At 43.1% G+C, this 26397-nt stretch overlaps 1 protein-coding gene across 4 annotated transcripts in view; it reads right to left on the bottom strand.

Moving 5' to 3' along the window:
- Positions 1 to 26397, bottom strand: part of CAMK4 (calcium/calmodulin dependent protein kinase IV) — a 234397-nt gene that overhangs the window by 25069 nt on the left and 182931 nt on the right. For all 4 annotated transcript variants that reach the window (XM_020889513.2, XM_070462694.1, XM_070462695.1 and 1 more), the window contains 2 exons: positions 8751 to 8841; positions 6635 to 6709 (listed from right to left, as the gene is read on the bottom strand). In XM_020889513.2, coding sequence (XP_020745172.2) covers positions 6635 to 6709; positions 8751 to 8841 — 166 coding nt within the window. The remainder of the gene's footprint in view (positions 1 to 6634; positions 6710 to 8750; positions 8842 to 26397) is intronic.

Genomic DNA, 26397 nt, shown 5'->3' with positions numbered 1-26397 from the left:
CCTTCTGGGTACCAGAGACTCCATGCTGTAGTCACGCAAAGTGACCAAGAAGCAAACAGTCCCTGAAGCTGCCAGACGCTGCCAGGCCTAACCCTGCCATGCCCTGTGCTTGCTGACAAAGGCCTGTGGCCGCCTCTTCACTCGCCAAACTCCTACTAATTCTCCAGTGTCCCCCCTCCACAAAGGCCCACCTAAGAAGGATTAACTATTCCCTCCCCTCTGCATCCTTGAGCCTTAGGCTCAGATAAGTATGTAATTTATCACAACAAATTCTGATTTATCCTGTACAGGTCTTTCTTCTTTTATAGCCTGTGAGATCCTTAAAGGGCAAGATCATACTGTGTTCACTCATAATCTTGGTGACAACATGGGGAGTCTATTAACACATTCAGTGTTCATTTTATCAGTGAATGAATCACTCATTCATAGTGAATCAATATGAGTCAATCATTCATTCACAGAATAACCAGACTGAAAACCACAATCACAGAAAACTAACCAATCTAATCATATGAACCACAGCCTTGTCTAACTCAATGAAACTAGGAGCCACGCCATGGAGGGCCACCCAAGACAGGAGGGTCATGATGGAGAGTTCTGACAAGACGTCCACTGGAGAAGGGAATGGCAAACCACTTCAGTATTCTTGCCTTGAGAACCCCTTGATCAGTATGAAAAGGTAAAAAGATAGGACAATGAATGATGAACTCTCCAGGCAGGAAGGTGCCCAATATGATGAGATGGTTGGATGGCATCACCAACTCAACGGACATGAGTTTGAGTAAACGCTGGGAGCTGGAGATGGACAGGGAGGCCTGGCGTGCTGCAGTCCATGGAGTCGAAAGAGTTGGATACAACTGAGTGACTGAACTGACTGACTGAGAATGACCACTTTGTACTGTCACAAGAAAGACTTGCTCTTATCACTATTATTAATAAGCTGTTGAAAGGACTCTGCTATCTCAGTCATGGAAGGGACCCTGAGAGACCACTAGGGTAATTTCTCCCTGATCCTTCCATTTCAGGCTGCTCAATTCTCAGAGGATTTCTCCAACCTACCTATCTCCCTGTTATACTTAGTATTCAGTATTAGACAACGATTACTAAGTTGCCCACCAGCTTTACTATTGTGGGAAACCCTTAATTTGTTGTCTCATTCTTTCCTCAATCCTCTTTCAATGCTTCTGTCAACTGGTCAGCAATTAAGGGTCAAAAATGGGCCACCCCACTTGGTATGTAATACTGAATTCAGGGTTCTTCTTTTCCCCATGTTGTTGGAGGTCTGGCAGCAGGAAAGAAATTCAGGATGAGGTCAAATAAGGACATATGAATTAGAGAAAGGAAAAGTTCAATGGCACGATTAGAAGGGAAGGGTGATGGACAGGTTGTCAGGTAACAGTTCTAAGGAAAATAAAAATATAAAAACAGAAGAGGATGGCTAAAAGGAACATACTGTAATGGTTTCCACATTTTTTTCTGAGAATGAAAATCTCACTCATAAGCCTGTGGTGGAGATAGGTGTCTGGTGCAGCACTCACTCTGCTAACAGACCCTGAGTTCATGCGGGACCGCAGTACATCCAGTAAGGGACATAGTGGCAGCTTCTCTGGTCTTCAGCGCCTGGAGTGAAGTACTGGAGAATAACATACAAGTGGAAGTGACACGTGGGGCTTCCGGAAGTCCGTTTAACATAAAAATGTGCTTTCTTAGTGTTTATTTCTTCTGGTTGTGTAGAATGCAGATGTAATGACTGATTTCAAGCAGTCATTTTGGGCTGTGAGGAAACATACTCAGGAATGGTAGAGTAAGACAGAAAGAGTCTGAATCCCTGACACTGAGATGCACCACACCTGCAGAGCCATAGCTGTGGAACCCACCTGGATTGCCGACCTCCAGATCTCCAGTCTATCAGAGAAGTCAACATCTGTCTTATTTGGAGAAAGTGGACATAGTGACAGATTTTATTTTCCTGGGCTCCAAAATCACTGTGGATGGTGACTGCAGCCATGAAATTAAAAGATGCTTGCTCCTTGGAAGAAAAGCTATGACAAACCTAGATAGCATATTAAAAAGCAGAGACATCACTTTGCCACAAAGGTCCATATAGTCAAAGCTATGGTTTTTCCAGTAGTTACGCGTGGATATGAGTGTTGGACCATAAAGAAGGTTGAGCACTGAAGAATTGATGCTTTTGAACTGTGGTGTTGGAAAAGACTCTTCAGAGTCCCTTGGACTGCAAGGAGACCAAACCAGTCCATCCTAAAGGAAATCAACCCAGAATATTCACTGGAAGAACTGATGCTGAAGCTGAAACTCCAATACTTTGGCCACCTGATGTGAGGAACCGACTTATTGGAAAGACCCTGATGTGGGGAAAGATTGAGAGCAGGGGGAGAAGGGAGGGACAGAGGATGACATGATTGGATGGCATCACCGACTCGAGATGTATGAGTCTGAGCGAGCTCTGGGAGACGGTGCAGGACATTTCCTGTCTTTCTGTGCTGCCATCCATAGGGTGACAGACAGTCAGACATGACTGGGCGACCAAGTAACAATGCTTGGATTTTCACTTCTTACAATGACCAACACTTCTGAGGTTTCAAAAATTAAAACAGAGAACATTTTAAACATTTTAAACTGAAAGCTGTCAACGATATATACTGCTATGAAGGGAAACTATAGTGGTTTGTCTACACTGCTTTTTTGATTCATGTGAAGCATGTGTGTTCAGCTGTGTCTGACTTTTGGCGACCCCATGGACCACAGACTCCTCTGTCCATGGGATTACCCCAGCAAGAGCACTGGAGTGGGTTAGTTCCTCCTTCTGTAATTCTGTTTTTAGGACCTTGAATACCGGGATTCTTATCCCTGATCCTCTAGTAACTAAACTTGGAATCTTGAGGAAGTCATACTCTTGACCTTAGTAAAATGAGAATGTGATGAACACTAAAGTTCCTTCTAGCACTAAAATTCTGTGAATTTAATCATATGTTTCCTTCAGTGGCTTTCTTAGTGCACTGCTTGTCTCATCTCTGTGAATTCAAAAGTTGTTAAAATGAGTTAGTAATGTAGTTCTTATGTGTCTACTTATGAGATGAAGTGACTAAGAAACATAACTCCCATAGAAGAAGAAGACAGATAACTATAAAACCACCATTCTCCTATGTTTCCATAACGGCCTTTCCACGAGCACAACATGGCATTCCTCGAGGTGTATGTGTTTGGTTTCACATCCGTTCCCCTACAGATTCTGAGCCCTTGAGGGTGGGGGAGGGGTCAAGAAAATGCATCTTCCTGGTGCCAAGCACTGACTTGAATATAGCAGGTGATTTTGCTGAAGATATGAGTAAGTGAAGGAAGATTTGTATAAAAAGATGATGGTCCTAAAAGAAAATGATACCTAGTTTTACGACTGGTAACCTGAAATCTTGTCTCTCTTCTTTGTAACACAGATTTTATTTAATTTGTGATGTATTCATGAGTCAGAAAAACTTGAGAAATTCTTCATAATTCTTACAAGCTTTATTGGCTTTTAGGTTGCTGCCAGATTAAGAGAGTCATCAAGAAAAAAAGGGGGAGGGGTGGAGAGCATCATGCTGTCTTGGATCAAACGCTACTGTTCTGCCTCCGACTGTGGCCTGTAGCCCAGGGTGCCCTCAGACTGTTCTGGGAGGCTGGGAAGATGGGCAAGGATGCGAGGACTGTGTCATGTCTGGGGACTCTGGCTGGGAAACCCCACTTACAGCCTTCTCCTAGTGAGGCTAGACCAGGTCCATCAATGAGAACCAGGGGCCACCCGCGCTAACTGCAGTCCTGCACACCATTGGAATCAATGACACGTCTCCTCACACACCTGCCTAACAAAAAGCAAGTGAGTAAAGTGACAAAGAGTTCCTGGCTTTAATCCGAATCACAAAGCAATTTCCCTGTCCTTTTCCCTGGAGACTCTGTTTCTACTCCTGAGTGGGGATAAGAGCAGCTGCTTCCTAAAAGGCAGGCACAGAGCTCCTCTTCCTTCCGCCTGGCTCCCCCAGACACAGAGCTCTTGTCCCTCCTCCTGGTCCCCGGAGCAGAGCTCCTGTCCCTTCCTCGTCCCCAGGCGCACAGCTCCTGTCCCTCCTCCTGGTCCCCAGGCTCAGAGCTCCTGTCTCTTCCTGCTGGTCCCCAGGCGCACAGCTCCTGTCCCTTCCTGCTGGTCCCCAGGCACAGAGCTCCTGTCCCTTCCTGCTGGTCCCCAGGCGCACAGCTCCTGCCCCTTCCTCGTCCCCAGGCGCAGAGCTCCTGTCCCTTCCTGCTGGTCCCCAGGCACAGAGCTCCTGTCCCTTCCTGCTGGTCCCCAGGCACAGAGCTCCTGTCCCTCCTCCTGGTCCCCGGCGCAGAGCTCCTGTCCCTTCCTGCTGGTCCCCAGGCGCAGAGCTCCTGTCCCTTCCGCCTGGTCCCCAGGCACAGAGCTCCTGTCCCTCCTCCTGCTCCCCAGGCACAGAGCTCCTGTCCCTTCCTGCTGGTCCCGAGGCGCAGAGCTCCTGTCTCTTCCTGCTGGTCCCCAGGCACAGAGCTCCTGTCCCTTCCTGCTGGTCCCCAGGCGCACAGCTCCTGCCCCTTCCTCGTCCCCAGGCTCAGAGCTCCTGTCCCTTCCTGCTGGTCCCCAGGCGCAGAGCTCCTGTCCCTCCTCCTGGTCCCCAGGCGCAGAGCTCCTGTCTCTTCCTGCTGGTCCCCAGGCGCAGAGCTCCTGTCCCTTCCTGCTGGTCCCCAGGCACAGAGCTCCTGTCCCTTCCTGCTGGTCCCCAGGCGCACAGCTCCTGCCCCTTCCTCGTCCCCAGGCGCAGAGCTCCTGTCCCTTCCTGCTGGTCCCCAGGCACAGAGCTCCTGTCCCTCCTCCTGGTCCCCAGGCGCAGAGCTCCTGTCCCTTCCTGCTGGTCCCCAGGCACAGAGCTCCTGTCCCTTCCTGCTGGTCCCCGGGGCAGAGCTCCTGTCCATTCCTGCTGGTCCTCAGGCGCAGAGCTCCTGTCCCTTCCTCCTGGTCCCCAGGCGCAGGGCTCCTGTCCCTCCTCCTGGTCCCCAGACACAGAGCTCCTGTCCCTTCCTGCTGGTCCCCAGGCACAGAGATCCTGTCCCTTCCTGCGGGTCCCCAGGCGCAGAGCTCCTGTCCCTTCCTGCTCGTCCCCAGGCGCAGAGCTCCTGTCCCTTCCTGCTGGTCCCCAGGCGCAGAGCTCCTGTCCCTTCCTGCTGGTCCCTAGGCGCACAGCTCCTGTCCCTTCCTCCTGGTCCCCAGGCGCACAGCTCCTGTCCCTTCCTCCTGGTCCCCAGGAGTAGAGGTCCTGTCCCTCCTCCTCGTTCCCAGGCTCAGAGCTCCTGTCTCTTCCTGCTGGTCCCCAGGCGCAGAGCTCCTGTCCCTTCCTGCTGGTCCCCAGGCGCAGAGCTCCTGTCCCTTCCTGCTGGTCCCCGGGGCAGAGCTCCTGTCCCTTCCTGCTGGTCCCCAGGCGGAGAGCTCCTGTCCCTTCCTGCTGGTCCCCAGGCACAGAGCTCCTGTCCCTTCCTGCCGGTCCCCAGGCGCAGAGCTCCTGTCCCTTCCTGCTGCTCCCCAGACGCAAAGCTCCTGTCCCTTCCTGCTGGTCCCCAGGCACAGAGCTCCTGTCCCTCCTCCTGGTCCCCAGACACAGAGCTCCTGTCCCTTCCTGCTGCTCCCCAGGCGCAAAGCTCCTGTCCCTTCCTGCTGGTCCCCAGGCACAGAGCTCCTGTCCATCCTCCTGGTCCCCAGGCACAGAGCTCCTGTCCCTTCCTCGTCCCCAGGCACAGAGCTCCTGTCCCTTCCTGCTGGTCCCCAGGCACAGAGCTCCTGTCCCTTCCTGCTGGTCCCCGGGGTAGAGCTCCTGTCCCTTCCTCCTGGTCCCCAGGCGCAGAGCTCCTGTCCCTTCCTGCCGGTCCCCAGGCGCAGAGCTCCTGTCCCTTCCTGCTGGTCCCCAGGCGCAGAGCTCCTGTCTCTTCCTGCTGGTCCCCAGGCGCAGAGCTCCTGTCCCTTCCTGCTGGTCCCCAGACACAGAGCTCCTGTCCCTCCTCCTGGTCCCCAGGCGCAGAGCTCCTGTCCCTTCCGCCTGGTCCCCAGGCACAGAGCTCCTGTCCCTTCCTGCTGGTCCCCAGGCGCAGAGCTCCTGTCCCTTCCTCCTGGTCCCCAGGCGCAGAGCTCCTGTCCCTTCCTGCTGGTCCCCAGGCGCAGAGCTCCTGTCCCTTCCTGCTGGTCCCAGGCGCAGAGCTCCTGTCCCTTCCTGCTGGTCCCCAGGCGCAGAGCTCCTGTCCCTTCCTGCTGGTCCCCAGGCGCATAGCTCCTGTCCCTCCTCCTGGTCCCCAGGCGCAGAGCTCCTGTCCCTTCCTGCTGGTCCCCAGGCGCAGAGCTCCTGTCCCTTCCTGCTGGTCCCCAGGCACAGAGCTCCTGTCCCTTCTCCTGGGTCTCCCCTCCGTGCTGTCCTGCAGTGGTGCCCTAAAATCAACATAATTGAACCCCTCATGCAGAACAAGAGGTAGTCTGAGTGTCATTTATAAATGCCTTCCTCATGGAGACATATCAAATTATGCTTCACATAGAGATATTAGTACTTTTAATATAACACGAGTAAAATATCAGTATTAAAGAACATACCACAGTATCCCGGGGTTCCACATACTGTCTTCATGAGTACTTGATGTTCCACGATTTTGGAGAGTCCAAAATCAGCTAAGAAGACAAAAATAAGTTAGTGAAATGAGCATTTTCTCAGCTTTTATAAGATAACAGATGACTATTTTATTATTCAAAGCAAAACTTGTTTGTTTTGGTATTTGATATTGGGGTGGATATAGAGGACAGTCACTGGGGAGAGTAAACTAAACGAACTAAATAATAGTTAAAGTCTGTCCTTGAGTTGGAAAAAAATTTACCCCATGACTCCAATATTTATTTTATGTTTTCTCTGTAATTACTAGCTTTTAGTAAATAAGCTATTTCTTCTAGAAATAATAGATGCAATGGATATATTTTGTATAATGTTAATTCTAAGATTTGAAACTAACTCTAAAGGACAGCTAGAATTACTAGTAAAATCAGAACTTTCAATCCATTGGAAGAAATTAGAATAAAAAAATTAGACTTTCTTAAATGTCAAGAAAATGAGCAGAAATATCAAAGGTTTATTCTGCTTCAAAATAAGGAGTTTCATTCTTTAGTGTATTTGATGGACAAGAATTTACTCTCATTTGAGGAACATGTAACTCTGTGCAAAAATCCTTTTTATTTATTTCTCAGAATATTACCTAGATAAAACATGATCAAAAGTTGCTATCATTATACTCTATTTGCTGGGCTACATCTCTCTCACCAAGGAAACATGAGGAAACAGTTCAAGGGCATTCTTCAAGGGAGGCAGGTGCAGAACTGATGCCATTTTAGACTTCAAAGTTAAACCCGCATTTCCATGGAGTGCTGATCCTTATCAGAAAGAGCAGCAGGAAGTCCTTCAGAAAGGAAGGCTCTCCCAGCTAAATTAGTATCTATCCATCCATTTAAAGAAATCTCTTTAAGGATAAAATCTTTGAAAATGCTGTTAAAGGAAGCAACAAACGGAAGCCTCCTGCTGCTTGCTGCCTTTCAGGAGTGACCAAGAAAACAGGCTGGTGGCCAGCAGGACCTCAGCATTTTTCCTTTAGGTTCTGGTATTCATAAAGTATATTATGTTGTCTGAGCTTTCCCGTAATATGTACAAATTAATTTTCAAATATCTTAACATAAATGCAGTGAACTCATTAGATTAGCATTATAAAGGACAGCACCAAGAGAGCATTGCCCTTCAGAGGATTTAGAACAGATTCTCCAAAGGAGATTTCATCTAAACTAAACTTTATAATTATTTTTGTAAACAAAGATTTGCTTTGTATGGGACAAAGAAAGTAAATTTAATATATATTTTTTTCCTAAAATGCTGATTTACTGATCTCTCTGGGTAGATCAGAACTTTCCAAATCATCTCTGTAGTTCTTTAAGTTCTTTTTTGGGGAAAAAAAATACAAATCAAAGTTTCCAGAGTTAAATAAGGCTTGGGAAGAGCCTTACAGACACTAATTTAGATGTTAAGTCCACACATTAGCACTTATAACTTTCTGAAAGCCCTGCAGAAATAAAGCCTTGCCTAGCTGACTCAGCGTTCCCTGACTTCCTTGACCAAGCCCAGCACCTCCATACTCGTCCCCGCAAGGGCTTCACCCCCCCTTGTTCACTGAGGACTGGCGTTCTGTGGTGTGCGCGTTGAGAAGTACAGATCTCAGCTTACCTCTGTTCATATGAACAAATGACTGAGAGCCAGAGTACACGGATATGTCCTAAGCGTTTTGTGTCAGAGTTCTTCATTATCTAAATGAAGCTCCAACTAACTTGTGATAAAAGTCGATAACCAAAAAGAAATGTTACGTGATCTGTGATTTTCTTCTATAATAAACTTATCTTCAAAATACAAGTTCAGCTCCTGAAGTCCCTATCTTTTCCAAGGGCTGTGATTCCTTTGTGTGTTCAGCTATAAAGTACCAACTTGCACACATTAATTCAAGCTAATATTCTAGGAAAGAGTACAGACTTCCAAAGCAATGTATTATTCCTTTACAGACTTCCTTATTTGAGGAAACTGAATGGAGACAAAACCGGACAGAGCAATATTTATAAATTCCACGGAATAGATCTCTTCTGCTTTGGGAACAGGGATTAAAAAGACATCAAGAAATACCCTTACCAATTTTGAGTGGCGCATCTGGTGCTGGAGTTGCATAGAGAAGATTCTCTGGTTTGAGATCACGATGGACAATCCCATTTTCATGTAGGTACTAAATATGGACAATAATGAAGTAACAGTCATGTAATTATATTTATGGTGCCAACATTTATAGGTAATCTTTCCAGAATTATAATAATCTTTACTAAGTTATATAATTCAAACACACACATATTAAAATTTAAAAATAAACACCATAAAGGTGAATGCATTTTACATTAAATGTCATTTGAGAATAGCTTATACGTAGCTTCCGAAAAATGAAATGCAACTTAAATTGTATAGAAGCTATTGCCACAAATAAAATATTTACTTCTCAGAGAACATTGGTTACAGTTCTCATATGCATATTATCATATCAGCTCAAATAGGCTAATTATTATTATAAATAATAAAGTCAACATGCCCTGTGTTGAAATTTGTCTGATTTATTATCTGAAAGACATAATTCTATGTGTCATCTTAGAAGTTCACAACCATAGCAAAGACTTCATAATTATTGTTTGAACAGACATTTAGATGTGAGTAATTATTATAGAAAACTACTTTTAATATGATAAATATTGTTTAATGACAATAAATGCTTTCATAGGCTCTTTGAGGATTAGTATATCCAGCTATCATTGATATTATCTTAAAGATTACCTCTAACATTCATTTTATTATATTTTAAAATTCTTTTGTAAGTCATGTGTAATCACACATGAAGCACATTCTTGTTGCGAATGTTAAAGTTCTACCTGACCCTGCTTCTCCTCCAGGGGAAGTCTACGTCTTCTCCAAAAGTAATCATTCATCACTTTGAAATGGTCTGAACTTTTCTCTATGCATTTACAAATATGAGTACATGCATACAAAGAAATATACCTGATTTTTCCATTTTCTTACATAAACATAACACTAATAAAATTTTTTCACACTGCTTTTATTTTTTTAACAACATGTTTTAAACTTTTTCCCATATGTCACCATAACTTATTTTATTTAACCCATGTATTCATTTTTTGTTGGATATATCACTTTTTATTTTGCTATTTCCACTTTGATGGACATCCAAATTTTTAATGCAGTAATAAACCTTCAATACTTACAAATGTGAGCATCTTTGCTGATATTCTCTAGGATAGATACCTGAAAGCAGGTCTGGTGTGGTCAAAAGGTATACAGATTTTTAATTTTAATATGTACTGCAAAATCACTTTCCTAAAAGACTCCAACAACATTTACTCACATAAACAGTGTAAGCGTATGTGTTTTCCTAATATCTAAATACCAAGTTTATATTTTTAACTTCTGCTGAGATGGAAGATAAAAATTATATGTTAAGTTTGGTTTAATTTGTCTTTCTCTGCTTACTCATATAGTCCACGCACCATTATAAACACCATTTAGATCTCTTGGCTTACCTAAACTTCACAGCAGCTTTATGATGGAAGTCACATAATTCCTGTTCTGCAGATGAGAAAGCTGAAGGATAAAGAGGCTGAGAGATCCTTACAAGGTCACAACTGGATGTCGAGTTGGTGGGCTCAGATCTGGGCATCTGCCCATGCAGGATTCCCAAGCAGGAGCTCAAGAACCACTTACTGCTTGACTGTGTAGTGTGGGGATGAGATGAAAATACAAATAAAGGAGAAGAAGGGAGAACGATGGAGAAGAGACAAGGTATTTAGTAAGAGGGGGAGGAGAAATGAGAGTGGCAGAGGACCACACTCAGCCTCTAATCATACCCTGGAAGAAAACAGCATCCCTGAGGAGGAACATACTATATCTTGTATATCTGCAGTGTGAAAGGCAAAGATGTGAGTGTCTCATACAATAGCTTTGGAACGTATCTAAGAATTGCATAAATCAATAGAAAATATTGATTTTCTAACCCAGTTTAAGAAGCTCCATAGCTTGGGGAAGAAAATGATGCTGAAAATAGTGACACAGTAACAACAAATGAGATGAGGGGACAAGTGTTGGTTTAGCAAAGTACTAATTACATAAAGATTTTCATTAAATGTTGTTCTGGCTTTCTTGAACAAAAGAGGTGGTTATGTGTCTTAAGTGCAAATTTTAAAAAAGCAAGACAAAACAAACAAAACATCATTTGGCACTCCAAAAGGAGAGCTAAGAGAAGAAGAGTTTTATAGAAAATAATAGATCTAGGAGTCACGCAGTACCAGAGGAACAAACTGAAAAGCAAATAATGGAATGAATGCCAACAGTCCTGATCCCGACTTCTAAAAACAGAGGCAACGATCATTTGCTGTAAGTGACTTGGTGTAGAAAGATTATTAATACTCATGATATAATCATCCAGACATGTGGGAGACTTTATTGACAAAATGGCAATCTTATATTTGCTTAGACTCACTGATTGCCTTCGATCAATAGTTACTACTTTTAACCTTTACATTATTTCCAGCTGGGAAGCCAGGAAGAAGGCAAACATGGAGTATGGTCTTCTGCCTCCCCCAAAGGAGACACAGTCATCGGAAGTAGCTGTGCTTCTGGAGCGCCGGTTCTCAGACTTTCTGGCCTCAGAACTTCTTTACAGTTAAAATTTTTAAGAACCTCAAAGAGCTTTTGTTTATGTGAGCTCTACCTAACATTTAGTTACTGTGCAAATGGTTAAAACTGAGAAATCAAAAAATTACTTTTAATTTAAAAATAAAACAATAAACTCATGACAATATACATGTTTTAAAATATAAATAACTATTTTCTAAGATATGAAACTAGTGAGTACTATACCACTATTTTAAAGTTTTACAAATTTCTTTCATTTCTGGTTTAACAGAAAACTGCTGGACTCTCACATGCACTTCTTCTTTCTCTACCGTAAAATCACATACCATGTTGTTGTTGTTCAGTCCCCAAGTTGTGTCCAGCTTTTTGTGACCTCATGGACTGCAGCATGCCAGGCCTCCCTGTCCTTCACTATCTCCCAGAGCCTGCTCAAACTCATGTCCATTGAGTCAGTGATGCCATCCAACCATCTCATCCTCTGTTGTCCCCTTCTCCTCCTGCCCTCAATCTTTCCCAGCATCAGGGTCTTTTCCAATGAGTTGGCTCTTGGCCAAAGTATTGGAGCTTCAGTTTCAGCATCAGTCCTTCCAGTGAATATTCAGAGTTGATTTCCTTTAGGATGACTGGTTTGATCTCCTTGCAGTCCAAGGGACTCTCAAGAGTCTTCTCCAGCATCACAGTTTGAAAGCATCAATTCTTTGGTGCTCAGCTTTCTTTATGGTTCAACTCTCACATTCATACATGACTAACTGGAAAGTAAGGAAAAATGCTTTCATATTATGATGAAATGATTTTGACTTCACAGACCCTCTGAAAGGGGTTTCAATGACCCTCAAAAAAAATCCCTAGAATATCTTTGAAAAATTCTGTCTTATACTATCAGAAGTCATAAAAGCCAACCCTAAATATTTGTTGGAAGGACTGATGCTGAAATAGCTCCAATACTTTGGCCACCTGATGGGAAGAGCTGACTCATTGGAAAAGCCCCTGATGCTGGGAAAGATTGAAGGCAGGAGGAGAAGGGGATGATAGAGGATGAGATGGTTGGATGGCATCACCAACTCAACAGACATGAGTTTGAGCAAATTCCAGGAGACAGTGAAGGACAGGGAAGCCTGGCGTGCTGCAGTTCATGGGGTCACAGAGTCAGACACGACTGAGCGACTGAACAACCACGAGCTGAATAATAGGAACACTGCCCCTTATTTTCAAACTAGGTTTTAAATAAAATATACACTTCTAATCTCAACAAATCCTAATCTTATTTTGATACATTGAGATCACTGCACATGGAGAAGTGGGGAAGAAAAGGATATTAAGGGTGAAAAATGCTTCTCAAAATTGTGTACTCATAGGAAAATGCATCAAGACATTTTACCATATCATATGAATGACATAGAACTGATTAAGAAATACCTAATCACAAAGAAATAGACCTTATCAAGGTATTCTCAATCTTAGCTGCAGATTATTTAAATCATGGAGAGTCAACATAAATAGACAAGAGGATTAAAAAAACTAAAAAATAAGATTATCGGATATTCTAGAATAAGCCATCAGGGAAGCCCATTGTAGAATAAACCAAGTGTTAGAGGTAATAACAATTAAAGTAAATCATGGACAAGCAAGGAAACATATTGAAAATCTGAACAACAGTTTGGGAGAAGACCTACAATGTCTTCTATATAAATCCAACAATTTAATGGGAAGAAATAATGAATCTGACAAAAATTGTAGCACCTAATTATTGAAGTTTATCTTGAGTAATAGTAACTTTTAATAAAGAGACTGGAAGAGCAAATAACCAGATGTGTATGAATTTAATTAAAACTGGAATAAAAAGAAGGAGGAGGAGAAACAGACAGCCTCAGAGGCAGAGAAGCACACAACTAATTTACTGGCTCAATTTTTGGAAAGTGCATGCTCTTTTTAGAAAGAAAGCATTAAATGACAAGTATAATTTTATCTGTAGACTAATCAAAATAGGAAACAAATACTTTTTAAGGATCTTATAATAATAAATTTAATGTCTTGGTACCAAAGGCATATCTTAGCTGAGTTCTGTTTCAGTATCACACTGTTGGTTTTGATCAAGGGTAATACAAGAAATAAGGCGTATAAAGCTTTGAGATATTGCTTTTGAAATGGTTATCAAGGAGTAACATCATGAGAGGTGCTCTGGGGCCATTTACACCAAGTAGACTATTTATTATCTGTGTGACCTTAAGCAATTTGCCAACCCTCTAAATCTCAGCTTTCTCATCTGCAGTGTCCACTCTGCAGGCTGCAGTGAGAAACCCTTAGCATGGAGGAGATATTCTACTTCATAAACAGTAGTTATTGAGAATCTACCATTGTTCTTTTATGTCTCTTATAAAATGCATTTAGAAATCCTTTGAGATTTGGAATACTTGCTTTTTTCCGAAGTATCAAAGGATACTTTGATCAGAAAACACTTGCCTTTTGTTTCATTCCATCTCCTTCAGCTTTGGCTGCCAAGCAGCCCGGTGACAGAGACGCTCCACCCGCACTAACCAGCCTGATTCACACTGTTTACTTCTCCTTCTCGCTTTTTAAAAAATTCTTCACTTTAATAGCTTTATTTTTCATTTAATTTACCACAACTTCTCTTTCCAAGAAGATGAAATATAAATTACAGAGAGACTGAATATGTTATATATTAGCCTTCTTCACTGTTGAAACAAGTCTAAGTCAAACAAGGGCTGAAATTTCTATAGTGTGTAAGAATGTTTAGACATCAGAAAAGGCACAGTTTGCAGCAGTTAGGATCTGGAACCTTCTCACTGTGTTTCTCCCAGTCATCATCACACAACAAGCAGCTGTGATGACGCACACTGCCGTGGACACAGCCACGCCTCAAAGCCTGCTGTTTGCTCGTGCCCCCTCTCCGGGGCCCTGGGGGTCTTCCGGGGCCGACCCTGGGGCTGCTGCAGGCCCTCCCGCCCCCTGCCCGCAAGCGCCCCAGCATCCCCCTCTCCCGCTGGTCCCGCTTTCAGCACAGATGCTCTCCGCACTAGGCCAGCTCTCCTCATCCTCACCCTCAACTATAAGTCAGGTCCTCGAGGACGCTGTCCCAGATTAACATGCTCTCTTACGCACACACGCTCTTATATGCTCTCACAATGCTTTCTATTTTTCTTTACATCATGTCTGTTTCTCTGCAAGCTTTATGTTAAGGAACATCTCCCTCGCTAGACTGAAAACTCCATAAAGACGAGGACATTTTTACCTGGATCCCCAGATACCTGGTTTTTACTGTACAGTGCCTATGCTAAATGTGCAATCAATACTTTTGAACGAACATTAAATAAATCAAGTTTCCTATAGACAAGCATGTTATTTTACTCTTTAGTCAAGGACTTACAGTTACATATTCAAGAATGATGGTAATCTGCACCTTTTATTCATCTGCCATTATCAATGGCATAAGTTTAAATTCTTCTGCTTATATTATAGTGATGTATTTCCATAGCAACATCAGTTTGATACATTTAGCTGAAGTAAGACGTCTATGTGTTTATGAAACATACTATACTTACTGGATAATAGTTTTTAGTCACCTCAGTGGTTCTCAGTGAGTATCAATTAGATAAATGAGATTTACAGCATCACTTTGAGAAAAGCCAAAATCCAGAAAGAATATTTTAACTATAAGATCGGACAAAAGGGTTTCATCTTCAAAATGACATTTTGAATAATTACATATTTTTTTCTTCTGTAGCAGTATTAAGTTGATTGTTATGGCTGAATTAATTTCTTTGTATCCTTTGAAGTTTACCTGAGTATGCAATACAACATAAGCCTCAGGGGAGTTTAGGGAAAGACACTTGAAAACTCGTCTGTTAGTTTCCCTCACTCATAAAACACTCGTAAACTGTACTGACCACTGTAATCAAATGGAACTGAGCTGCCCAGAGACAATGACACAGCAGTGAGGAGTGAGCACACCCACTGACCTCTGTCTGCAAACGGAAGAGGCCCCGACCCCGGGGGCCTGAGGACCGGACCTGCCGCTGGCCCTGGAGGAGGTTCCGGCGTGAACACTGTTAGTAGATTACAGATGCGGCTTCAAGTGTTTGGATACAGCAAAGCTCTGCAGGAAAATGCCTGCTGGAGTGGCAATGCCATGGGGAAAGAAAGTAGAATACTTACCCTTTTCTAGAGAGGATAATTATGAATGGCATTGGGTAGACAAACCTGGGGTGTCGTGTTAGAGTAGGTGATAGGAGAAGTGGTCGTGAAGAACAGTCAGACTCCAAGCCTCATTTCTGACTTTGATATGAGCCTCCTGGTGTACACAATCAAACTGGGAAACATCGGTGCTTTTAACAGGTTGAAATTAATTTCCTGTCTATTTGTATATGTGTAAGTTATAGAAGTCCTATTAAGTACATATTTGAGGAACAGTCTACTTAGGCTATTTAGCCTAACAGTCTATTTAATCTATTTATGGTGGAAATATCATTTTACCTGTACTATTTTCCCTAGATTCAACCCCAAGTCTAAAATATTCACTGAAGACTTCAAAAAATCATTGCTATCAATAGCAATAATTAAGTCATTCACTTAATAATAAATTATGGAGCAAAAAATGATGGAAAAAGTCATGTGTTCTGATTTAGACAGAATCAGAATACAAAATACAGAACACAGAATTCTGTATTGTTAAATTCTGCTAACAGAATACAAAAATATAAAGAAAACTAAAATAATGTACATGTCATCTACAAATAAGTCAGTGTCTAAAATGTATTTGTATGCAAAGTCAGAGCAAGTGCATCTTGTGAGGCAACTTTTGAGGTTGTTTAGGAAGGATAAGCCTGTGATAATTCCATTCTCTTATTTCCGATGCATATGATCAGATTTCAGGAAAGATGAAGTTTTTAGGAATGGAGGCAATGGAAATGGTTTAACCAATTGAAAGAGGTGATACTCAGGAGACAGTGAATAGCTTGGGAAAAGGTCCAGAAATGATCTGCAGTTACGGGGAAGGAAGCTGCACACGTGCTTTTGTAATGAGAGAGAAGAGGTCAGGTTGGAGCCCAAAGGGAACAAAGCGCGCGCCCGGATCTGCAGGCTGGCCGAGCTCAGGTGCGCACGCAGACAGCTCCGCGTCCTGCGCAGAGACCGGACTGGGAGGGCGCGGGTACGTGTCAAGGGCACGCGTCCTCCGGCAAAGAGCAGAGCTTCTTCACGGGCGTGGAGAAGCGGGAAATATTCTGATGAGGTGTCTATGCTTCAGACCACAGTACATGATTTGTGCATTAATAAGGTAAGAGAGGAGATCTGGGACGTATTTGAAACTGAAAGCTTTCGGATACAATGAAACGTATATCAAATATGACCAAGGGAAATTCTGTGCGCTTTTCTTGGGAAACATTTACATCCACAGATGTAAAAATGGTTCTTAAATCAAATATGCATTGAAGTAGAATGTGGAACTAAAAGAAAAACTCCCAAACTTATCTTACCATTAGGTCTTTCAAAAAATGAAATCACCAAAAGCTCAAATTCTCTTTTAAATAGACAAAGATAACACTGCTGCCATGAATTCAGGGGGTGTCTAGACATGTAATTAAACTCTCTCTATGGTCCTAATAAAAACTGTGTCCCTGAGTAATGAAAGCTGCCGCACAGTAATTTAGTTTAATTACAGCTATGCTGTGTTCGATGGGCTGTGTGTGGTTAATTGATAATGTCTCAGGAGTTGGTAAGAGGAAGCGTGAATCTCTTTAAAAATCTAACAGGACAAAGAAAAACCTGACATTAAAAAAAGAAAATGGTATTCTGATTACAGTTCTCCTACTGGGAATGAAAAACTGCATGTATTTGCTCAGAAAGCTTAGTACCAATATACATAAATATAAGTAAGAACGTCAAAATAAACAATCTACTTATGTGTCACATTTGCTTTGGAGCTCTGACACTACCACTGCTTTTATCCTCAACCTCGACTCTGTGACGCCTGCAGAACTGTCAGCAGAATACACGAGAAATGAGGACTGTACCCACTACTACAGGTAACAGGCATGGCCAAGACTGGCGGTGAGATCCACGGCCCTGACGGAGAGCGGCCCGGGACCTCCGTCTGTAGAGCGCCTCGGGGCCGAGGGACGCTGCCGGACAAGGCGGCAGGTCCTGGGCGCTCTCGTTTACTTCATCGCTGATGTCTTCCTTTCTCTTCCTGGCCATGACCAATCAGTCATAATTCTATCTCCAGAATATATCGCATATCTCTTTATTTTCACTTTTATTCTCACCACTTAGTATAATCCTTCCTGTTCTCAACTGACACTACTAACATTTGCTGGGTGACGTGGAGAAGCCAAGCGCGGCTGTTCAAGTTGACGGCTGAGTCCAGTCGACAGATGCCAGGTGTCAGACAGGAGGGTGAAGACCCCCGGGAACAACCCTTGCCTCGAGCTCTCAAGCTCCCAAACTTTTGAGTCTTGAGATATTACGGAATGCAGATGACTATCATTCCTATTGTGCCCTATCTGAAGTCTTGACCCAGAGAATATATGAGCAGAATCAAATGGTTGTTTGAAACCACCAGGAATGGGGGTAATTTGTTACCAGAGCAACACCACCAGGAACACTTCATTCCAGATTACATACTGCCTCCTCTATGAAATTTCCCTCTCATCCCACAACTGAAACAAATATTTCCTTTGTCCCCCCACAGCACTATCTTCATATCCCTATAACCCTCTCATACTGTTATCACAGTTAATTATGTACTTGCTTATCAAAGTAAGAGAGAAATTCCTTTAGAGCGGGGACTGTTGCCAGGCAGACTTTTAACCACTGGACTCCCAGGGAAGCCCCTCATCTGTGTCACTTCCAAGTCTGTTTCTATTGACTGAATTTCCTCCTGCCTTCATGCAGTCTCACTCTAGGTGCGCCTTCTGCATGTATTTCTCATAATTTTTCCCTAGACATATTGTGATTTTGTCCTTCTGGCTGCTTGACAAATACAGATGCATTTGCGATCTTCTTTAGCTTTGTTCTGGGTGCAGCTAAGTCGCGCTACTTGAGAATAGTTTGATCCTTTTGCAGTCTGCATTTAAACTGTTAATTTTGTTTTCTCTTCCCATTCCTGTGTGAGCTACAAGTAGCGTTCCCTCTAACCCCGGGCTCTTGTCCTGGCCGTGGGCTGCTCCTTCTCACGCACAGTCTGCTCAGTTGAAGATCCGGGCAGGGACTACCTGCAGCTCCCCGGAGACCACCCTTCCCCCGGCGCCCGCTTGGTGGACTCTGGCCTCTGCCTCCCAGACTCCATTCTGTCCCCTCGCCTCGGGGAGACTGCCTGGCCCCCCTGGGTTTCTCCCTCCCTGCAGGGTTGCCCAAGAACCCTCCTCAGGGGTCACCCAGGCGGCCTGACATCCAGTCTGAAACCTTGTTACCAACACACAGACACAGACACTCATAGAGACACACACACATACATGTGCACACACACACAGAGACGCAGACACACAGAGACACACACATGCACACAGAGACACACACACATGGGCACAGACACACACGGAGACACAGACACACACACAGACACACATAGAGACACACACATATACATGTGCACACACACACACACAGACGCAGACACACAGAGACACAGACACAGAGACACACAGAGACACACACAGAGACACACACAGACACACAGACACACACAGAGACACACACACAGACACACACAGAGACACACACACACACACAGACACACACAGACACACACACAGAGACACACACAGACACACACACAGACACACACACAGACACACACACAGACACACACACAGACACACAGTCACAGACACACACACACACACACACACAACACAGACACAGAGACACACACATGTGCACACACAGACACACATAGAGACACACACAGAGACACAGAGACACAGACACACACACAGATACACACACATGTGCACACACACAGACACAGACACACACATGTACACACACAGATACACACACATGTGCACACACACAGACACAGACACAGAGACACACATGTACACACACATACACACACATGTGCACACACAGATACACACAGAGACACACACACAAACACAGACACACAGACACACACACATGGGCACAGACACACACATAGACACACACGTGGACACAGACACACACAGAGACACACATACATGTGTGCGCACACAGACACACACACATGGGCAAACACACATGCACACACACACAGAGACACACACACACAGAGACACAAATACATGTGCACACACACACACAGACACACACACAGAAACACACAGACACACACACACATGCACACACACACAGATACACACAGACACACACACAGACACACACACAGACACACACACACATACACACATAGAGACACACATGTGCACAGAGAGACACACAGACACACACACACAACACACACACACACACACACACACACAGACACACACACAGACACACACACAGACACACACACAGATACACACACACACACACACACACACAATTGGAGAAAACCTGCATCTAGTTCAACACTGATCAGATCCTACATTAAAAATTTCTACTGGGGAGTCCCCTGCTGGCCCAGGGTTAAGCGTCTACCTGCCAACGCAGGGGACACGGGTTCTGTCCCTGGTGTGGGAACTAAGGTCGCCGCCCACACCACATGGTGCCTGGTGCCTTTTCTTTTGGAGAGTTACTATTTGTTTCTCCATTTTCTTTAATAGAAATGGGCCTATTCAGATTGTCTACTTCTTCCTGCTTGAGTTTTGGCAAACTGTTTCTTTCAAGGAATTGGTCTATTTCATGTAGGTTATCAACTTTGCTGGCACAGAGTTGTTCATAGTACTTTTTCTTATTATTTTCACGTTGACAGGTTCTGTGACGATGTCCCCCTTTCATTTCTGGGATTAGTCATTTGTGTCCCCTGTCACTTATTATTATTTTTTTAGTTATCCTGGCTAGAGGCTATTGATTTTATTACTCTTTCAAATAAGTAGTTTTTGGTTTCATTGATTTTTTTCCTACTGATTTCCTGTTGTCAATTTCATTGATTTCTGTTCTAATTCTTATTTCTTTTCATCTCTTTACTCTAGATTGGAGTCCTTAAAAATAATTTGTTATGTATTTTCAATTCTTCACATATGAGTGTAAGACTTTTCTGGTAAGTTCAGTAATTCAGGTATTAAAAATACAAAAAGTTTTATCATTCCATTAAACACTATATTCTTTAAAATGCTGGTATTGTTGATTTATGTTCAGTTTAATTGCTTAGTTATCTCCAACTCTTTGTTATCCCATGGACTGCAGCATGTCAGGCCTCCTTATCCATCACCAACTCTAAAGTTTACCCAAACGCATGGTCACTGAGTCTCTGATGCCATCCTACCATCTCATCCTCTGTCATCCCCTTCTCCTCCCACCTTCAATCTTTAAATGACATCAAATACACTGCTTTTAATTGTTAAATGACATTTCTTTAGAAGTCACATAATGAGGTTCATGGTTAAAAGTCCTGAAGTGATATTAAAGCAGAAATCTAACATCAAACCCCGAATAAAATCAATGCAACACAATACAAACACAATACATTGCCCATTCCATGAAAATTCCATGTGATAATAAACGCAGTTTCTGCTATTTACAGAGAATATGATTTTAATCATATGCAAATCTAATAGATTATTTAATAAACTCTACAATGCAAAAAGAATGATATTTGTACTCCCTTGGTTATATTGTCATAACAGACCATGCTAGATCCTTTCCGCCTGCCCATCATTCCTGGTGTTTAAGAAGAGCTGGATGAACTGAAGGAGAAAGCTCTGAATTCTGCCAACATGAGCTCTCTCAGTCGAGCTATTGTCTGACCTAACTTTCAGGGAAAAAAGGATGCATTCCACAAAATGTCAAAGGAGGAGCAGTAGATGCTTCCATTTTGAAAGCGAGTTCAGTTCAGTTCAGTCGCTCAGTCGTGTCCAACCCTTTGTGACCCCATGAACTGCAGCACGCCAGGCCTCCCTGTCCATCACCAACTCCTGGAGTTTACTCAAACTCATGTCCATCGAGTTGGTGATGCCATCCAGCCATCTCACCCTCTGTCGTCCCCTTCTCCTCCTGCCCCCAATCTCTCCCAGCATCAGGGTCTTTTCCAATGAGTCAACTCTTCGCATGGGGGTGCCGATGTATTGGAGTTTCAGCTTCAGCATCAGTCCTTCCAATGAACACCCAGGACTGATCTCCTTTAGGATGGACTGGCTGGATCTCCTTGCAGTCCAAGGGACTCTCAAGAGTCTTCTCCAACACCACAGTTCAAAAGCATCAATTCTTCGGCACTCAGCTTTCTTCACAGTCCAACTCTCACATCCATACATGACCACTGGAAAAACCATAGCCTTGACTAGATGGACCTTTGTTGGCAAAGTAATGTCTCTGTTTTTTAATATGCTGTCTAGGTTGGTCATAACTTTCCTTCCAAGGAGTAAGCTTCTTTTAATTTCATGGCTTGCAATCACCATCTGCAGTGATTTTGGAGCCCCAAAAATAAAGTCTGACACTGTTTCCACTGTTTCCTCATCTATTTGCCATGAAGTGATGGGACCAGATGCCATGATCTTAGTTTTCTGAATGTTGAGTTTTAAGCCAACTTTTTCACTCTCCTCTTTCACTTTCATCAAGAGGCTTTTTAGTTTCTCTTCACTTTCTGCCATAAGGGTGGTGTCATCTGCATATCTGAGGTTATTGATATCTCTCCTGGCAATCTTGATTCCAGCTTGTGCTTCATCCAGCCCAGCGTTTCTCATGATGTACTCTGCATATAAGTTAAACAAGCAGGGTGACAATATACAGCCTTGACGTACTCCTTTTCCTATTTGGAACTAGTCTGTTGGTCCATGTCCAATTCTAACTGTTGCTTCCTGACCTGCATACAGGTTTCTCAAGAGGCAGGTCAGGTGGTCTGGTATTCCCATCTCTTTCAGAATTTTCCATAGTTTATTGTGATCCACACAGTCAAAGGCTTTGGCATAGTCAATAAAACAGAAATATATGTTTTTCTGGAACTCTCTTGCTTTCTGGATGATCCAGTGGATGTTGGTAATTTGATCTCTGGTTCCTCACATTCCAGGATGTCTGGCTCTAGGTGAGTGATCACACCATCGTGATTATCTGGGTCGTGAAGATCTTTTTTGTACAGTTCTTCTGTGTATTCTTGCCATCTCTTCTTAATATCTTCTGCTTCTGTTAGGTCCATACAATTTCTGTCCTTTATTGAACCCATCTTTGCATGGAATATTCCCTTGGTATCTCTAATTTTCTTGAAGAGATCTCTAGTCTTTCTCATTCTATTGTTTTCTTCTATTTCTTTGCTATGATCACTGAGGAAGGCTTTCTTATCTCTCCTTGCTATTCTTTGGAACTCGCATTCAAATGGGAATATCTTTCCTTTTCTCCTTTGCTTTTTATTCTCTTCTTTTCATAGCTATTTGTAAGACCTCCTCAGACAACCATTTTGCCTTTTTGCATTTCTTTTCCATGGGGATGGTCTTGATCCCTGTCTCCTGTAAAATGTCATGAACCTCCACCCATAGTTCATCAGGCTCTCTGCCTATCAGATCTAGTCCCTTAAATGTATTTCCTACTTCCACTGTATAGTCATCAGGGATTTGATTTAGGTCATACCTAAATGGTCTAGTGGTTTTCCCTACTTTCTTCAATTTAAGTCTGAATTTGGCAGTAAGGAGTTCATGATCTGAGCCACAGTCAGCTCCCAGTCTTGTTTTTGCTGACTGTATAGAGCTTCTCCATCTTTGGCTGCAAAGAATATAATCAATCTGATTTCGGTGTTGACCATCTGGTGATGTCCATGTGTAGAGTCATCTCTTGTGTTGTTGGAAGAGGGTGTTTGCTATGACCAGTGTGTTCTCTTGGCAAAACTCTGTTAGCCTTTGCCCTGCTTCATTCTGTACTCCAAGGCCAAATTTGCCTGTTACTCCAGGTATTTCTTGACTTTCCTACTTTTGCATTCCAGTCCCCTATAATGAAAAGGACATGTTTTTTTTTGGTATTAGTTCTAGAAGGTCTTGTAGGTCTTCATAGAACCGTTCAACTTCAGCTTCTTCAGCATTACTGGTTGGGGCATAGACTTGGATTACTGTGATACTGAATGGTTTGCCTTGGAAATGAACAGAGATCATTTTGTCATTTTTGAGATTGCATCCAAGTACTGCATTTTGGACTCTTTTGTTGACCATGATGGCTACTTCATTTCTTCTAAGGGATTCTTAGAAAGTGAAGGGAGTTGCTATTTGAGAGCCAGTCCCACCATCAGCATGCCTGGTCAGACCAGTCTGAACGATCAGCCCGTGAGTGTTGCACAATACTACGACCCCCAAAAAACTGATATAAAAGGGCAACTACTTGTGAGGAAATAAAATAATTACATGGACACTGGGTTTGGCTACAGAGAATTCAAGTCTGCTACCCAATTTCTTACTACTGCCTCACATAACAGGGTGTTCACATTTGATACCACCACCCTTCTGGATATAGACAAAGTGACAGAGCTGACTGCATGTGGGAGAGTTTCACCTTTGGGGCTATCATACTCCCACCTGCTCCTGTCCAAAAAAGAATGGAACATGCATATGCACATATTCTTAATTGATTTGAGTCAGACTTAATTTTTAAATTATAGCATGTGAAGTGATTCTCTCTCATTATGTCAAATAAGCAGTTTTCAAGAAGTGAATTCAAGAATAAGAAAGCAAAGGCAAACATAAACAGGTACATTGACCTGCTGCAATGCCCCTGTGTCTTTCAAAAAGGTGTGACTTTTTCCCTGTTGTGGGATATTTAAAACAGATGTATCTCTCTCGTTACATTGCAGTGTTAGCTCTTGAACTCATTCTGTGCTCAGGCTTCTTTGTCTGCTCATCTGTGTCTCTGGCCTTGGGGCCTAACTTCGTCTATAGCCGGAGAAGGTAGAAGAATGCAGATGGCAAAAGGATTAAGAGCATAAATGCTGAAGTCAATTTTTATTTTGTGTTCTAATCTTGATTCTGCTACAATCCAGCTGTGTGATCTGTGTGAACGACAGAATGGTTCCAAACAGGAAAAGGAGTACATCAAGGCTGTATGGGAGAAGGCGATGGCAACCCAACTCCAGTACTCTTGCCTGGAAAATCCAAAAGACGAAAGAGCCTGGTAGGCTGTGGTCCATGGGGTCACAGAGAGTCGGAAATGACTGAGCAATTTCACTTTCACTTTTCACTTTCATGCACTGGAGAAGGAAATGGCAACTCACTCCAGTGTTCTTGCCTGGAGATCCCAGGGACGGAGGAGCCTGGTAGGTTGCCGTCTATGGGGTCGCACAGAGTCAGACACGACTGAAGCATCTTAGCAGCAGCACGGCTGTATATTGTCACCCTGCTTGTCTAACTTCTATGCAGAGCACATCATGAGAAACGCTGGGCTGGAGGAAGCACAAGCTGGAATCAAGATTGTCGGGGGAGAAATATCAATAACCTCAGATATGCAGATGACACCACCCTTATGGCAGAAAGTGAAGAAGAACTAAAGAGCCTCTTGATGAAAGTGAAAGAGGAGAGTGAAAAAACTGGCTTAAAACTCAGCATTCAGAAAACTAAGATCATGGCACCTGGTACCATCACTTCATGGCAAATAGATGGGGAAACAGTGGAAATAGTGACAGACTTTATTTTGGGGGGCTCTAAAATCACTGCAGATGGTGATTACAGCCATGAAATTAAAAGACGCGTATTCCTTGGAAGGGAAGTTATGACCAACCTAGAGAGCTTATTAAAAAGCAGAGACATTACTTTGCCAACAAAGGTCCATCTAGTCAAGGCTATGACTTTTTCCAGTGGTCATGTATGGATGTGAGAGTTGGACTGTGAAGAAAGCTGAGCACCGAAGAATTATTACAAGGGCATGAAGGACTGGGGCAGAACCTTAGACCAGGGCTCAGCACTTGTCTAAGAACTGGGCCAGGGAAGCACAGAATCCAAAGGAGCCCAAATGTTCCACCTGCTTTGACTTAAAGATAAGTGCAGAAAATTATCAAAAACCCAAGAGACAGCCTAACTTAGTGGACTTCTGTACAGAATGAAATTTAAAAGACCAGAATCCCAAAGGCCAGCAAGGGAGACTTGTGCAGACACCTGGCATGCAGTTGAGCCTAGACTGGGAGCTTTAACAGCTTTGGTTCCACTGTTCGCACAACTCTCCAAGCTTGTACACGATTTTAAAAGGGGGAAAATGCTATTGCTGCTTTCCCCACAGAGAAAGAGCTGTGAAAACTGACATGCACCTGCTTAAGTAACTGAAATTCAAGGATAAAGAAGGGATTTGTAGACCTCTAAGCAGAAAAAAAGTAAGTCATCTGTAAGAAGGGAAATATCAAGCTGATGTCAGGTTTCTGCAAGGCAGCGTTCAGTGCCAGGAGATTACAATAGAATGGGTACAGACTGCGGAGGTTAGGACCAAGTGTCCCACTCCCACAAAAGTTATAAAGCGTCCTGAAAATATAAAGTGGCTGAAAGAGTCATGAAAAAAACTTGGGGAATGTATTGTGGCTATGCTCTCCTGGAAACAGAATAAACAAACCCAAAGCAAAACAAACAAAAAACCCAAACCACTTAGTGAGTAAATGTAGTCAATTAAGAAATAAGAGGAAAAAACTGTGATGAAGGGCTAGTGATGAGTGTCAAGTCCATCTAAAGGCAGAATTCAAACAAATGAGTAAGATGCAGAATATAAACAGTGAAAACCTCACTGGTATAAAACAAAGATATGACAAGGGAGAGAATTTTGTTTGAAGTTATAAAAGGAGTCACCAGAGAACTAAATATAGAAATGCACACACAAGTTCACTAACAGAACAACAAACTATATTTTCATGTAGAGCTGTCAAACAAACAAATATGGATTAAGTAAACAAAGATGGATCAGACTAATATGTGTGTATTAAAAAGCTATTAAACTAAGAAAAGGATAAGAACAAAACAAAATGACCCAAAAGGATCCAAGAACA

This window comes from Odocoileus virginianus, unplaced genomic scaffold (genome assembly GCF_023699985.2).
Source record: "Odocoileus virginianus isolate 20LAN1187 ecotype Illinois unplaced genomic scaffold, Ovbor_1.2 Unplaced_Scaffold_8, whole genome shotgun sequence".
NCBI lineage: Eukaryota > Metazoa > Chordata > Mammalia > Artiodactyla > Cervidae > Odocoileus > Odocoileus virginianus.
Note: the sequence above shows the minus strand (reverse complement) of the source record. Positions and strands in the feature narration are given on the sequence as shown.